This window comes from Pleuronectes platessa, chromosome 5, assembly GCF_947347685.1.
Source record: "Pleuronectes platessa chromosome 5, fPlePla1.1, whole genome shotgun sequence".
In the NCBI taxonomy this organism is placed as follows: Eukaryota; Metazoa; Chordata; class Actinopteri; order Pleuronectiformes; family Pleuronectidae; genus Pleuronectes; species Pleuronectes platessa.
The window spans coordinates 28,378,608-28,393,220 of NC_070630.1; the positions used below are offsets into that span (position 1 = coordinate 28,378,608).

Here is a 14,613-nt window from a genome sequence, read left to right on the forward strand (position 1 = left end):
TTCCTCTCATGTCTTTTCCTTTCTGGTGATATGCAATGTAGCAACTCCTGATTACTTTTTCAAATATCTCAATTAACATTAGCATAGACACAATTTCATGTCAGGATATACTGTTTTAAGTTTTTTCAAATGTAAAGAAATATAAAAAACTGAATAAAAAGCAAACAAACACAGATATAATCAAATATTTAATTTAGCATAAACACGCAAAAAAAACGTGATTTACCCCTTTCCCATTGCCTCTCTGTTTTTATTTCCCGGTGCTTCACACTCTACGCGCTGAGGGGTTCTCTCACCTCTCTGTCTTGCCAAATTGGCACGTTTACCCAGATGTCATGTGTCCGTCACAACTGATAGGAGCTGGAGCTGATAAAAACCTAGTCTATTCCAGAGTCATTTGACCCCGTAGTGAATGCCAATTGTGTCCCTTCCCATTGCAGATAAAAGCCAGGTGTATTAGTGTTTTTTTGACCAGGACATCAAAATTGGAAGAAAAAAACTAATAGCACAAAAAATTGTCCCATTTCCTTTCTTTCTTCTGCTTCTTTCTGGCCCGTGTCCCAACCCTTTCTTTCACAAACTTATCCATGTGTTACATTTTGGCAGTGAGACCTTTATGTTCTTCATGCTGTGTGACATGCCCGGCTGCAGAGGGATAAACTCTTAAAAAACATAGTTGCCAGGTTCCCATTCCAAAGCTGCAGGGCGACATAATTATTTGAGCCTCCCTCTCTGTTGCCAAATGAGATAGTGCTGTCCCGCTTTTTAAACCACCACCGGTGCACCACAGGTCCAAAATCCCTCCACCGTCCCGTCCCCGTCCTATAAATGTGCGATTGGTGTCACGTTTTAATTAATCGCCCTCACTGTTGCTTCATCAGTCTAATTTTCTACTCCTCAGACTTCATCTCATGTTCTTCTTACTATTTTGTCACACGGCAAAGTTCACCTTATATAGGGACAAATAGACAAAGGACAGACAGTGAAACACATGGAGACAGTAAATGTGAGTTTGCCGTGATTAGCAGACTCATAATGCTCCGTTACAAAGTTCCTCAAGCAGTTTTCATGCACACAGGGACCCATATCCCGATTGATTACATCACTCCTCGTTTCTGTGCCACAGTCTGTGCATCTGCACCCCCACCAAACTCTCCCTCCCTCCCCCCCTGTTGAGCCTCTGTGGTCAGCAGCAGTCACGTGACCCTAGATGGCGTGAGGTCGTCAAAGCAACGTGAGCTTGATCACCCTAGCCCTAATGCAATCCAAATAATAGAGTGCATTCAGCGAAATAACAGGGGTGCCGCCCCTCCTGCGCAGAAAGGGCCCATATGATGATAACACAATGTCAAGTCAGGATTCATGTGTAACGCACACACAAGCTAGACTTGGCTTCAGTAGAGCAGTTAACATTTTCTATTTCTTCATGTCCCTGTTGCTCACTGCTTTGGTTGACGTTTTGCTTTCTCTTTAATTTTCTTTCCAGTATGACAGACTAAACCTGATTAAAGTAAGAATTTCTTCTTGTTTTCATTTGACCCATTCACAATCCCTCGCTGGCCCCCATGAAACCGACACCTACCCACCCTGGCCCCGGCCCTCCATTTCCTCTGTAGTTATGCGACAGTAGGATCTCTCTCTGATAGTTCCAGTCCATCGTGTCCTTTCCAGTGCCTCCCATCCCCCGAGCCAATCTGATCGGACTGGGATTTGTGACCAGTGTAAAACTCTTTATTTTGAAATGTCATGTAATCTGACATTCACTCATGAAATGACAACTTGACATGAAAACAGACCTCACCCAGGTATGTGTCTGCAACGGCAGGACAGGATTAAACCATCACTTGCACTTTTATTTCCTGTGTGAGGCTTTATCTTCTGCTAGTACATTTGTCAAATGGAAGGGCACTTGGAAAGCATATACCTCCACCAATGCTGGTTGCCACTTTATCACCATATTGTATATACTTGTATTGCATCAAACACATAGTGTGTACCATGTACACAAAAGCACTCTACTAGAATTTTAAAAAATGTGAACGCCGCTATCTCACAATGTTGAAGAAATAGAAAAAACGGAAACAATTCCTCCGCATGATTTAGTTCCGCACCAAGATGTACTGGATTCTACCCTGACCCATAATCACGTCCCGCCACCAGGTTTCGTTGGAATCAGTCCAGTAGTTTGTGCATAATGTTGCTGAATAACTGACAAACAAAGGCTCCTTGGCGAAGGTTATGTTTCATACACATATTTTGTACAAATACTCTTTATGCCATTATGAAATCTTTGTAATTCATACATATGTGGTGACCTGCATTATTCAGTTTAGAGTTGTACAATCACTATTTATATCTCTCCATCTCTTTGATCTCTAATCACAATGAAAAATCTCTCTCTCTCTCTCTGTCCCTCTCTCTCCCTTCATGAAAACAATGCCATCATAAAGCTCACAAACTTGCATGCCGTCAAACACAGTGACAGACGTACACCTTATCCAGACACTGGCCTCAAAGTAATTCCTCTCTTGTGTCTCTGTCACCTTCAAATCAGATTAGCCCACATTAGCAAGGCTATCGTCACAACCAGGCCTCGGGTCCTGCCACTGCAGCTGGCTTCTCACTAACATGGCACACTCTGCGTAACCAAACCCTGTCAGAGGAACAGGAAACCAACACGGCCCCAGGGCACAGGCATAGATAAATGATATCAGGGTTTTGAAAGAAGACATTCACCCAAATGAAAAATAGCATGACAATTTGAGGCTGACTTTCAAACAGGTCAAAATAAGACAGTTATTCAAACTTGTTTAAGTATAGCTCAGAAAAGTCCAAATATTACACATCATAAAAGTTTAAAACAAAAGTTTAAACAGTTTTATTATTTTTTACTTTACGTTTAAATGTTGTGCTTTCATTTAATGTAGTGCTGTAATCAGACACTAGATATCATTTTTATCCCCCTCTTCTCCCTCTGAACACCTTCCTCCGTCTGTCACCCTCTGAATGATCACCTGCATGTTTCCCCTCTGGAACCTTTGCTCTCAGACTGTTGGAGCGGAGAGTGTGTTCATGTGGCTGGAACATGTTGTAATGTCATAGTCATGACTAAGATACATCTCTGCTGCCCCCTGCTGTTGTATAAGTGCAACAGAAATTATTGTAAGTGCAACAGATATGAGTAATGAAGGAAATCACCTTGGAAATATTTCATGAATATCAACAGCCATTATCATTAATTGAATTAATTGTACGGCATTATATATTATCTTCTCTCACACAACTGCTAAGAATTTGAAATAATTTCACTTGTTATTATTTGAATTGTTTCATTATTGAAAACACATTTTACAAAATTCTTAGAATAATTTCACAGCACATGTTGGATGGACCAACTTTCATGTAAAATGTGAGACATATTGTAGTAAATGTATGTTTATTAATAGCCTTCATATGACTCTACCGTTTATCTAATACGCTAATGCAGGGTATAGTGCATTTGGGGTGAAATTGCTTTCAGTTTTTTCCACGACAGGAAACAGATTTTTCTCTGAATTCCTTTTATTTTGAAAGTTTCGTATAGTTGAATAATTAATATGTAAAAGTGGGTGAACTGAAAGAAAATTTCACCCTGCGTGGACCTCAGACACACGTCTCTGCTATTTAAACAGTGTGGATAACTTGCTGTGATTTCTGGCAGGAAGGAATGTGAGGTCCAGCTCGACCTTCACGCCTGCTGGTACTTGTTATAATCGAGTGTTTCACATCCTCAGTGTGTCTGTCCTAGCCCACAAGCCTTCCAGTGTATTTTCTGTCTTCACATCCTCACTGTCTCTGTCTCTCTCTCCACAGAAGAGCCAAAGCTGGTACAATGTAAGTCCTACTTTGTATTTATTTCTATGTGATTTGGTACGTAGAGTTTAAATGTGTGTATGTTCACGTTGTGTGGGTGACTCCTGCTAGTGTCCTGGAGTTGTTTAAGTGACGAGTGCTACTCTCGGGATGAAAGGTCATTGTCTTTGACCCTGTTTACTGGAGCAACAGATCACTAATGTGGGTTATTAGTCCCACAGGTGTTGATAAGCACGGATTTAAAAGAGCGACCGGTGGAGTTTCTCATGCAGAATGGAAATACAACTGTAGGATTTAAGAAATTAAGATTAGAGCATGAACCAAAGTTATTTCAATATAAACGTAAACACAATACAGAGATGCAAACCCAGAACCCCAGGGTGTTGCAGTTCTATTTTTCACCACAAGATAGAGTTCTAACACTCTTTCTTACCACACAATGATTAACAGTGGTGGTCACTGATTAAAATGTATATTCAAATACGATTTACACTGAATTGATACACATTGTGGTAACTAAACCCAGAGTTGACAGTATTGAGTTTAACACCACCCCCAGTTTTTTCTTTAAATGAAGTGTCTTTATCAGACTTTTTCCCCTATTTTATGTTGTTTTATTTCTTCTTTTTTTATATTCCCTTTGTGTACACTCTTCCCTTTTCTCCCCAGCATGAAAGACAACACATCCTGAGAGTAAGCATTGATTGTATTCTTGTGCAACCTAGAGTATCTCTCTGTGTCTTGGTTCTCATGGAGGGATGATGATATCCCTCCTGCCTGCCTGTTACTCATTCCATTGACTTCACTCAGCGCTGTTACCACCAGATAGCGAAGCCACAATTATGAAGGTGACATATGTAAGAAATTTGTCTCCATAAAGCCCTATACTTCAAATCCTGGAATGGTCATCAGATAATTCCTGATGCTAATGCTCTCATTTGGTAGCCTGACATTGTCAGACTCACAATTCTAGTCAGAATGTGAGTCTGAGACCGCTCCATTGGGCTGTGATTATGGGGCGTGTTTCAACTGACCAAGAAGTAAAATTCTTCCTCGCTCAATTGGATAGACCTACAACCAATCAGAGCAACGTAGTAACAGCTGGCTCCCATCCACTCCCATGTTAAAACTTTGTGCCAGTCACACCGGAGGCTGAAGCACCGCGAGGCAGCCTTGGCGCAGCGCGGTGCTTCAGCCTCCGGTGTGACCGGCACAAAGCCGTGCAGCGATCTACTGGATCAACGGGTGATATTATTAGCGCTGCCCGGCGGTTCAGCGTCGCTTCAGTGTCCGTTGTGAACAGCCAAGCGCCGGGGCGATAGGGATTAGCGCGGTGCTTTGGCGTCGCCTCCACGTTCTGTGTTCCTCTTTCAAAATGAATGCGCTGTCGATGTCTTCTAAAACAGACTCAATGGCAGCATCTACACATCCCAGCTCTCCAGCGGCAGGCATGTTTGTTGAAAACGAATTCAACCCAAGGGCACTTTGATGACGTGGTTGATTACGTTACCGTTGATCATCTGTCAATCATTGTATAAAGCCCGCCCTAACAATCTGATTGGCCCGGTCGGGCATAATTTTTTCCCAACGGAGCGACTCCAGACCGAACTGCCCGACCAAAAATGTTGTGGGCGGGGCTAAGTTCGTCTGGCATCCAGGCTACTCATTTGGTGCACCAGAGCTTGTGTTAAAGAAGAGACTGTATTTCCATGAGTCCCTAAGATGTGTTAAATGCTCGACGCTGCAACCAAACATCTAAACCTGGTTCACAACTGGTGGTAACAAGCGCGCTGAGTTTCTTACTTGTACTAAACAAATCAACAAACCATCACAGGTGCCTCTGGAATAGCCTTGAATGGCTTTTGAGCAACAGGGGAATGGAGCATGGTGCTAAGTCCCAGCATGCCTCCCTCCTGTCCAGCTCTGCTTCACATGTCCCAACAAACATGTACACTGGGACACTTCAGGGTTTTTAGGGTTGGGGTTTGAGATTTAAAAAAAGAAAATACAGGGACATCTGTGCCGAAAATGAAAAGGTAGAAAAGCTGTTTAGCTGTTGAAAAAAGTGTATTAATGTCTCTAACTCAGATATAACAAACTCACATTTTATCCTGTTTAAAAATGAGCATCATGTAACACACTGACTCTGTTTATGTCTAACAGATGTAAATGTCATGTTTACAGATAACAAACATAAGTGTACAAGAAATCAGCATCATCCAGCTCGTCAGTAATTACACTGCAGACGTGTGGTGCCATCTCCAGAGTCCTTTTTGAAAGGATGAAGCTGTTGATTATCAATTTTTTTATCATTAATAACTATCATGAAAAGACCATGAATAGTCCTGGTTATAAATACTGTCTCTGTTTCCACATATATTTTATTGCTCTTTGCCACAGAGCCATTTCCATCAACAAGCATACACACACAAGCATTGTCATTTATTTTGACTCGATTCCAAATGTAACATCCTGCTACTTGAAATACTCACCACTGCCGCGAAGCAATTGTATTAATCCACTGCTGAAAATAGTCCCCATTTGCCACGGTTTAAGTCACATTTGCTAAAATATAACTAGATTTCCCACTCCAGCAGGGTCTATTACAGCCCTGAGGAACTCCTATGTGTCCATGACACATTCATATATTTTTATTAAGCATGATCCAACTTAAGTTACATATTGAGCAAGACCAATTTAGGCCGTAGCAGCAAAACCTCTGAATCTATGTGAGCTGCTCTTTTTATATTTATTTGTATTTTTTTGATGAATGAAAAAATATAGATTACCATCAGCTTCATCCATTAAAAAAATTTAGAAAATCGTCCAACTGGTTTAAGCTATCACACCTGCCTCCATTGCAGCTCTTTGAAATAAGCTAGTGATACATATACACGTGTTGTGTTGTTAACTGCATTTGTGAAACAAGTGCAATTATCAAACCACACGGACAGGTTTTATTTCTAGACTACAGGACATACTGTGGAAAATTCTTGGCTTGTTTACAGAGTGGAGTTTGCACTTTGAATATGACTTCACCATTCATCACAGTAGATTTACAATGGTGAATGTACCTTCAGTCTTAAACTAAAAAGGAGCAGGGGTCACATTTTGAAGTGTTAAAACGTGTATTGTTCATACATGGTTCTGATATCTTGTACACGCATCCTTACTCATACAATTAATTAGTGCAATAGTTTCGGCTGATTCTTTGCATTAAGTTGGCTCTGAATTCACATAGGGTTCTAATCTATGAAGCACTTGAGATTAAATGAGTGGTTCGTCTGTAAGTGCAACTCTATGATGACCTCCTGTGGAGCTGAAATCACACTGATTAAAGCTCTATCTGTCCTAATGTGAGTTCTGAGCCTGTTCAATATTTGCATCCTGCCCCGTTTGTTCACTTTGCATCTAGAAAAGTTTGTTGCATATTTTCCAATGGCGACTGACCCACAGGCTCTGTGATGTGAACACTGGAGGAAAAGCCTAACAAATGCAATGGATAAGTTAGGTCGAGATTTATACTAGCACTATGTTACTTTTACTGAGCAGCAGCGCCCTGTGCAGACACACGTGATGATTGGTTCTGTTGGGCACTGCTTCTGAAGGATAACATAGTCTCACTCGAGCTGTCTTCATACATGAACTCTGGAAATTGTCCACACAATGGGGTCTTGATTTGTCCATAGTTTTACCTTTCACATGTGAAGAATCCAGCATGAGATTCTCCAGTCAAATGTCTTCACATCAACACAGAAACCTCTGGAGCATTCAGGAGAAGGGGGGCACAGCATGCAGAAAGCAGGACATCATTGGTCAATTCTGCTGCGGAGATCATGTGTTTTGTAATTATTCCACATCGATGAGAAATCGATGTGCTCGACCATTTACATTCTCACACACAGCCCCTCAGTCTCACTGAACTGAAACAACAATGGATAGTCCTCATGATCCCTGGCTTCCTGAACCAACAGAGCTACTGATGTAACAAATAAACCAAACTCTGTTTAGAATTATTCATATTTTAAAGGTTTCCTCACTAAATATTGAAGATAAACCCAGTTTTTTAAGACTTCTAAGTCTTCTTAACTGATCTACAGTTCAGCATTACCCTTGAATTTGCTAAAGCCTGATTCTGGCAATTTAACCTGCACACTTCTCACAGGTGATGTATCCGCTAACCAAAGTTACACAGAGGAACAACAGACGATCTTGGCTCCATCCTCCTTATTTCATGTCAGTGAACCATCAAACACATGTTAAAGCTCTTATTAAGTTAAAAGAACAATTTCGTAGTGTTGCTTTAACATAGCAAATTAATTGCATTTGTTTCGATTTACATGCAGCAGTGAGTGTACGGGGCACCATTCACATTGATTCACTCAGATCGATGTTTTTAATTAGACTTTTCATCAAATTAAGAAAATACTGTCCTGGTTTACAGTACCAGTCTCTTCCATCCCCTGATGTTTGTCCAGCAAGTTAATAGTTAACCAGATCCATAAAATCTGTGTATTAACCTCATCACAAGTCTCCTACTGTCACCTGAACGACGGGCACCCCATCCATCCCAATGGCCTCCTTCTTTGCTTCATTCATAACTGCAAAATGAAAAAAATCAGCAGGTATTAAACAATTACTGTTGAACACAAGATGCCACATGTAATTTTGAGGAATGATTTGTTCTGGTGTCACTTCTTAGCAGATGCAACCTCATTCTGCTGGAATTTCATCCAGATGATGTAAAGGAGTCCCCAGTGTGTGTGAGAGCCTTGTCCGAGCAGCATGTGATTGATTACAACTGTTTTCAAAGAGGATAGAAGACGAAGATTATTTTCAAGACTCATCGATTTTTTTTCAGCTTTCAGTGTCTGGTTTACGGTGAGGGTTGGGAGACAGTCCAGAGGAAAGATGGATTTGGAGTGAGTGTGTATGTGGGCTGCACATTTGTTTTATCCAGAAAGAGTCATGAAACACAGCTGTAGTAAAACTGGTGCTTCTTTTTTTTTTATCGCAGCTGGTTCCTCCATCACTATGCCCACCTTCTTGACTCTTCAAATACTAGAGTTAAGAATAGGGGGAGGACCAAACACCATTTGTTTGTTAAGCGCTGCCAAAATAGAAGCTGCAATCTCTGCATCTCTCTGCTTGCATTCATACCTTTAAAATATTCAGGGGTCAGCACTTTTGGAACCTTAGTTAGACCCAGGAATCTTTTTACACATAAATAAAAGTCAAATAGATAAATAATGACAGTGTGCCGCCACTTCAACCCGAGCAGTGGCAGGCAAAAACAGCGAAGACCCTGTAAAGATTGATGGTGTTGTTTTGCATGCAGGGGTAACTGGAGGTCATGCTCACATCTGATCTCTGTAACTCGATCACTAAGGCAGAGGAGAGCAAGACCGACTTGACGCATACTTCAACTCATAACATTCACTCCTTTCTTCTAGCACACCCTGTTTATTTCCTTTTTTCACTCCATCTTTGTTTGTATTAGTCCTTTTCTTTGCAGAGTAAACTCGCCTCATTCTTTTCTGGTCATAAACAGGGTAATTACCAGGCATTCAGACCTGGACAGCACACACACACACACACACACACACACACACACACACACACACACACACACACACACACACACACACACACACACACACTTACTAGGAGGAGTATGCTTGTGAAAAAAGGAAAGAGCTACTGGCATGATAATAAAGGACTTGTTGGCCGGGGTTACTAGAGGGCAACGGCCGTAACTCCTCTCCCTGTGTGTGTGAAAGGAAGCGAGAGAGAGCCAGAGTACGACAGAGCGAGACAAGAATCATGTGGCTAGAGTATGCCGAGTCCACGGCTCTGACACTGGTGGGGAGCAGCACCCAGAACAGGGGGGTGGATTCTGCACGTCCAAACCAAATCGCTGTACTCAATAGCTCTTATTTTCCAAATCTGCTGCAACTGACAAGTCCACCAACTCGAGAGGGAATCCACTGGGGCCCCAGTTTGGAATACTTGCTTTCACCCGAGTTCCAAAAAAAAAGGATCTGGTTCAATTAATGTGGAGCTGGATGAGGACTGCACAATGTCGGACTGGGAGGCTGTGCTGGAGCTGGATGAGGCATTGGCAGGGTGGCTTCTGCGGGGTCCGGCTAGAGGGGAATGGGGTTGTGAGTTGGGCTGGGCAGCCTCAGACCTTCAGGATCCGGAGTTGGACACGGAGGACGTCCCTGCTGTAAGTTGTGAGGAGGGGAACGGACAAAACAATGTTGGGAAGTTAGGAAATGTTGTGGTTAGGGACAGCGAACAGGCTTTGTCTCTACTGTACGCTGCTGTAAGTATAGTTCTGTGGAAATTCTCCACCACTAAAAAAAGCAACTGGTTTGGTTATGAGTCATAGTTATTTGAAAGCTCCCAGAGCTCTGTGCAGATGGCTGTTGTTTGGAGTGATCATCAGGATACTTTGTGAGTGACGGTGTGTAAACAGCATTAGGTGGGTTTTGGTTGTTTCTTTTTTAACAGTAATATCAATTCCTGGAAAATAGTAAAAGCTCTCAGAATTGTCATTCATGTGAGTGTTTAGCTCCACACTTTCCTCAAGGACAGATATAAGCAGCAACACATTCTACTAAACATTATTTCACTCTTTCAACTCCTTGTTTTACAGAGGAAACTCTTATTTTAAAGTGTTATTTTCTTCTACCAGCCCTGATCCAAAGAAATGTTTCTCTCATTTGTCTCAGTTATACATCGTGTTACTCTATTGGCAGTTATTGTTTCCTGTGGCTTTCCTGTGGAAGGAAAGCATCTGCCACAGTCAGTGAGAGCCCTCACCTGGCCGCACATTAAAAGATTTTACACATTACTCTGCAGATAATCAAGCCTGCAGAAAGAGCCAAGCTAAAGAGAATATTGAATTCCCCGGTGCTGGAAAAACAATGTTATTCAAAACACTGTGTAGGGTCTTGTTTACTCTTGAGATTTCATCAGTTGTTCTTCCCCTGATCACTGAACAGAAGCTTCATTGTCCGAAACACGCTGGTGTGTGATGCAAATCAGAGAATGTGACTCATTCCACTGTAAATGCTCCACAGCATGCGTTTTGAATGATCTGCAGCGGGCTGACGTTTGGAATTGCGCTTCAAATCATCAATGACTACACATAAGTCGGTCCACATGCCTCTGCTTGACATAAATCACCATACGTCCATTGCCAGAGCTTGTCAAAACTTCTCACACATTGAAATGCATCAAACCTTTGGTTGGGTTTTACAAAATTATCTCACGGAAACAAATGACCTGTGCTGTGGGACTGAGACAAGACTTGTAAGTGAGCGAGAGAGAGCATGAAGCGTGTGTTTGTCTGTGTGTTTTTGTGTGTGGGGATGTTTCTGACTCTGCCTCTCCCTGCAGGTGCTCAGCCCGACATACAAGCAGCGCAATGAGGACTTTAGGAAACTCTTCAAGCAGCTCCCCGACACAGAGAGGCTCATTGTGGGTGAGTGGACACACTCGTTAATCATTGGAAAATGATTCACCCTTCCTCAACAGAGAGGTGACACAAACAGATACTTCACATTCCTGTGTCTAGATTTGTTCATTTACAGTGTAAAAACTAGAACCACAGTCCCCTAATGAAACCAATTTTAAACTCACTATATTCTGAATACTTATTTAAATTATTTTGATCTGCACCACATTGCACACACTCATACATATCAGTTCCCTGCTGTCATGCCGGATTGACTCCGCTCTTTCTCTCTTACTTGCACGACCCACAGACATAAACGCGCAAACAACATCATCAGGCACATCTGTTAACTCTAAATTTTAATGGAAATCGGACGAGTAGTTTTACATTATCCTGTTAACAGACAAACAAACACAGACAAAAACATAATTTGCTTGGTGAAGGTAACAATACCTCAGCATGCTCCTTTGAGGATAAACTGTTAACGCAGCTTCAGCAGCTCTCTGCCATCAACACTCAGCGTCCAAAGTTTAGTTAATTAGTTGTTGCATGATTTTCCCAATCCTCAGATGAAAAGAGCTCTGGTAAATCTGTGTCTAACCTTAGTATGACTTGGTAATGGAGAACTCACAGCCTATATACAACCTATACACACAAGAATTGGAATGCACTGTGGTGAGGTTTGTGTGCGAGCGCCACCAGCTGAATTGTTCATGTCCATGTCAGAGAGAACGTTTGATTGAATATTAGCAGTCTGTTATGTCTGCTGTATTGATGAATATGCCACTAATGAATAACTTGTATGTGTTAATGATGTTTTTTCTCAGTGATATAATTTGAACATTGCATATTCTTCGTGTCTCAGACTACTCCTGTGCTCTTCAACGGGACATCCTCCTGCAGGGACGACTCTACCTCTCTGAGAACTGGATCTGTTTCTATAGCAACATCTTCCGCTGGGAAACACTGGTACGTTCACAAACGCTCTGCGTTACTTTGTTTTCATTTTGGCAGCTCTGGTTCGCGTTCTGAACTATTTTTTGTGTGTGATTATACACTAATATGCATGTGCTTTGTGTTTGCATGTAGCTGACAGTGCGGTTAAAGGACATCTGCTCAATGACTAAAGAGAAGACTGCCCGCCTAATTCCCAACGCCATCCAGGTCTGCACAGACACTGAGAAGGTAAAACACAGAATCTTGTTTTCAGTCATAAACTCTGGAAAATGTCCCGAAAATTGGGTCCTGACATTTTCCAGAGTTACCCTTTCACATATGAAGAACGTAGCAGGAGACTATGTCAGGTCCGATGCTTTCTAGAAAATGCAAGTGAGGGATGGTGCCTGACAAGTGCATGTAGGAGGCAGGACATGACTTATAAATCACATATTTTTCACATTAGATCAACACTGGCATCGGCCCGTATTACCAAATGTATTAACCTCTTTTTTGTCATGAGATATTAGGATTATTCCAGTCTGTCGCCTGTTAAAAGCGTCATCAACACACCTACTCGCTCGGCGATTTTTTTCTGCTATGTTTTTACATGGGTTCACTCAGATATTTTCCGGACATTTTACAAGGGGACTGGCAGGAAAAGTTGCGCTGTAATTTTCCTCGCTCAAGAAAGCAAATGTCTTATTTGCCTCCTCGCTCTCTCAGATTGGAAGTGAATGGGAGTTAAAGGTTCTCCTCTGAAACATATGCGCAAAAGTGACTGTAACTAAGATTAATGGCACTCCCAGGGAAAGCTTGAGGTACCGAGGTACAAAGGTACAAAGGCTAGTTGCTAACAGGAATAATTAATTAAATTTTTTTTTTTCTTCTATGGTGAAGTTAATTTAGACATGACCTGTCATTCTTCACAGCACTTTTTCACCTCGTTTGGAGCCAGGGACAGGACGTACATGATGATGTTCAGACTGTGGCAGAACGCACTGCTCGACAAGGTAAGCAAGTCTGATCTTCATCTTATACAGTAGGTTGATGGGACTTACTTTACTGCAGTGTTTTCCCATCCCCTCAGTCTGATTGTCTGATTGGCGTCTGCCTCTTGCAGCCCCTGTGTCCCAAAGAACTTTGGCACTTTGTACATCAGTGCTATGGCAACGAGCTCGGCCTCACCAGTGATGATGAGGACTACGTTCCACCTGATGACGACTTCAACACCATGGGGTGGGTCTGGTTCTCCTGCAGCATTAGTTACCATGGCTACCAAATTAAACAATTTTCCAATTACCTAATTAGCAATTTACAAATAATAAGAGAGCCTGGAATGACCTGTAACGAATATACTCACATGCTTGGTTCATACAAGCATACACATAATCTATTGTTGTGCAATTGATATATTAAACGTGATGCCATTAACTAGTGTGCCTTTCGTCATTCAATATATTTGGTTCTCAGAAAAGATATTGAATATTAATATAAAAAATATTTATGTTAAATAATAACTTTAATTGAATAAAGCTATCTCGGGGCACCACCCTTCAAAAGAAGGGAAACGATAACCAATATATTGATTAAGCCTCATAAGAGTACTAACTACAAATTTGAAACTCTGATTAACAATAAAATGTATAACTATAACCTAAATTACCATAGATAGTTAGCTAAGTTGAAGGATATAGAATTCTTGACAGTGTAGAGGTTGTCAAATTTCACACTTATGCAACATTAATGGAAACAACATTTGTGAAAGAAAAACATTTATTTTGCAATAATAATAAAGTATAAAAACAAAACAAATTGCTAAAGATGTACTTACTATATAAAGATGTGTATGTGAGTATGTTTGTGTTTGTCTGTGTGAGTGAGCGTGCTTTGAAAAGGCGGCAGGTCATTATTTAGATAACGGGACCCCCCCCCCACTCCCTTTGGAATGCTGGTGGGGGGTCAGAGAGATGTGTGGGGAGATATGCGTGTGTGTTGGTGCCAAGTTAGAGAAAGTAGTTTGTTGCATGCAAAGAAAGACTGTGAAGATCATAACATAATTAACGATGATTTTCAAATAACTTATAACCAAAATATCACAGCAACACAAATCAAACTTATAAACATCACACGGAATCGAATAAACAGTCTGGTATAATTATTAAGCCCAGTTATGTTACATGTCCATGAAAAGGGATTTGTGGCTCCTGTTTTTGTGGTTCAGCCCTGTGATGCAGCTCTTGTGCTGTTCGAAGTTCTTAGGCAGGCTTTTGCGTTGCTGCCTTTTGGAAGGTTTCAGCAGTCTTCTCTAGGCAGGCCTGCTTGAAGGTTTTTAGAGCTTATGGTGAGGAGGTTGTTTC

General features: G+C 41.5%; 1 protein-coding gene across 3 annotated transcripts in view; it reads left to right on the top strand.

Annotated features, from left to right (window-relative positions):
• The window catches only part of gramd1bb (GRAM domain containing 1Bb), an 88,280-nt gene that overhangs the window by 61,998 nt on the left and 11,669 nt on the right, over positions 1 to 14,613 (top strand). The window contains exons 6-12 of one of the 3 annotated variants that reach the window (XM_053423544.1): positions 3,853 to 3,873; positions 4,522 to 4,545; positions 11,260 to 11,344; positions 12,183 to 12,286; positions 12,407 to 12,502; positions 13,186 to 13,266; positions 13,377 to 13,492. In XM_053423544.1, coding sequence (XP_053279519.1) covers positions 3,853 to 3,873; positions 4,522 to 4,545; positions 11,260 to 11,344; positions 12,183 to 12,286; positions 12,407 to 12,502; positions 13,186 to 13,266; positions 13,377 to 13,492 — 527 coding nt within the window. Of the gene's footprint in view, positions 1 to 1,486; positions 1,511 to 3,852; positions 3,874 to 4,521; positions 4,546 to 9,589; positions 10,082 to 11,259; positions 11,345 to 12,182; positions 12,287 to 12,406; positions 12,503 to 13,185; positions 13,267 to 13,376; positions 13,493 to 14,613 lie in introns of those variants that run through there. The other 2 variants (XM_053423545.1, XM_053423546.1) reach the window with 2 other exon arrangements.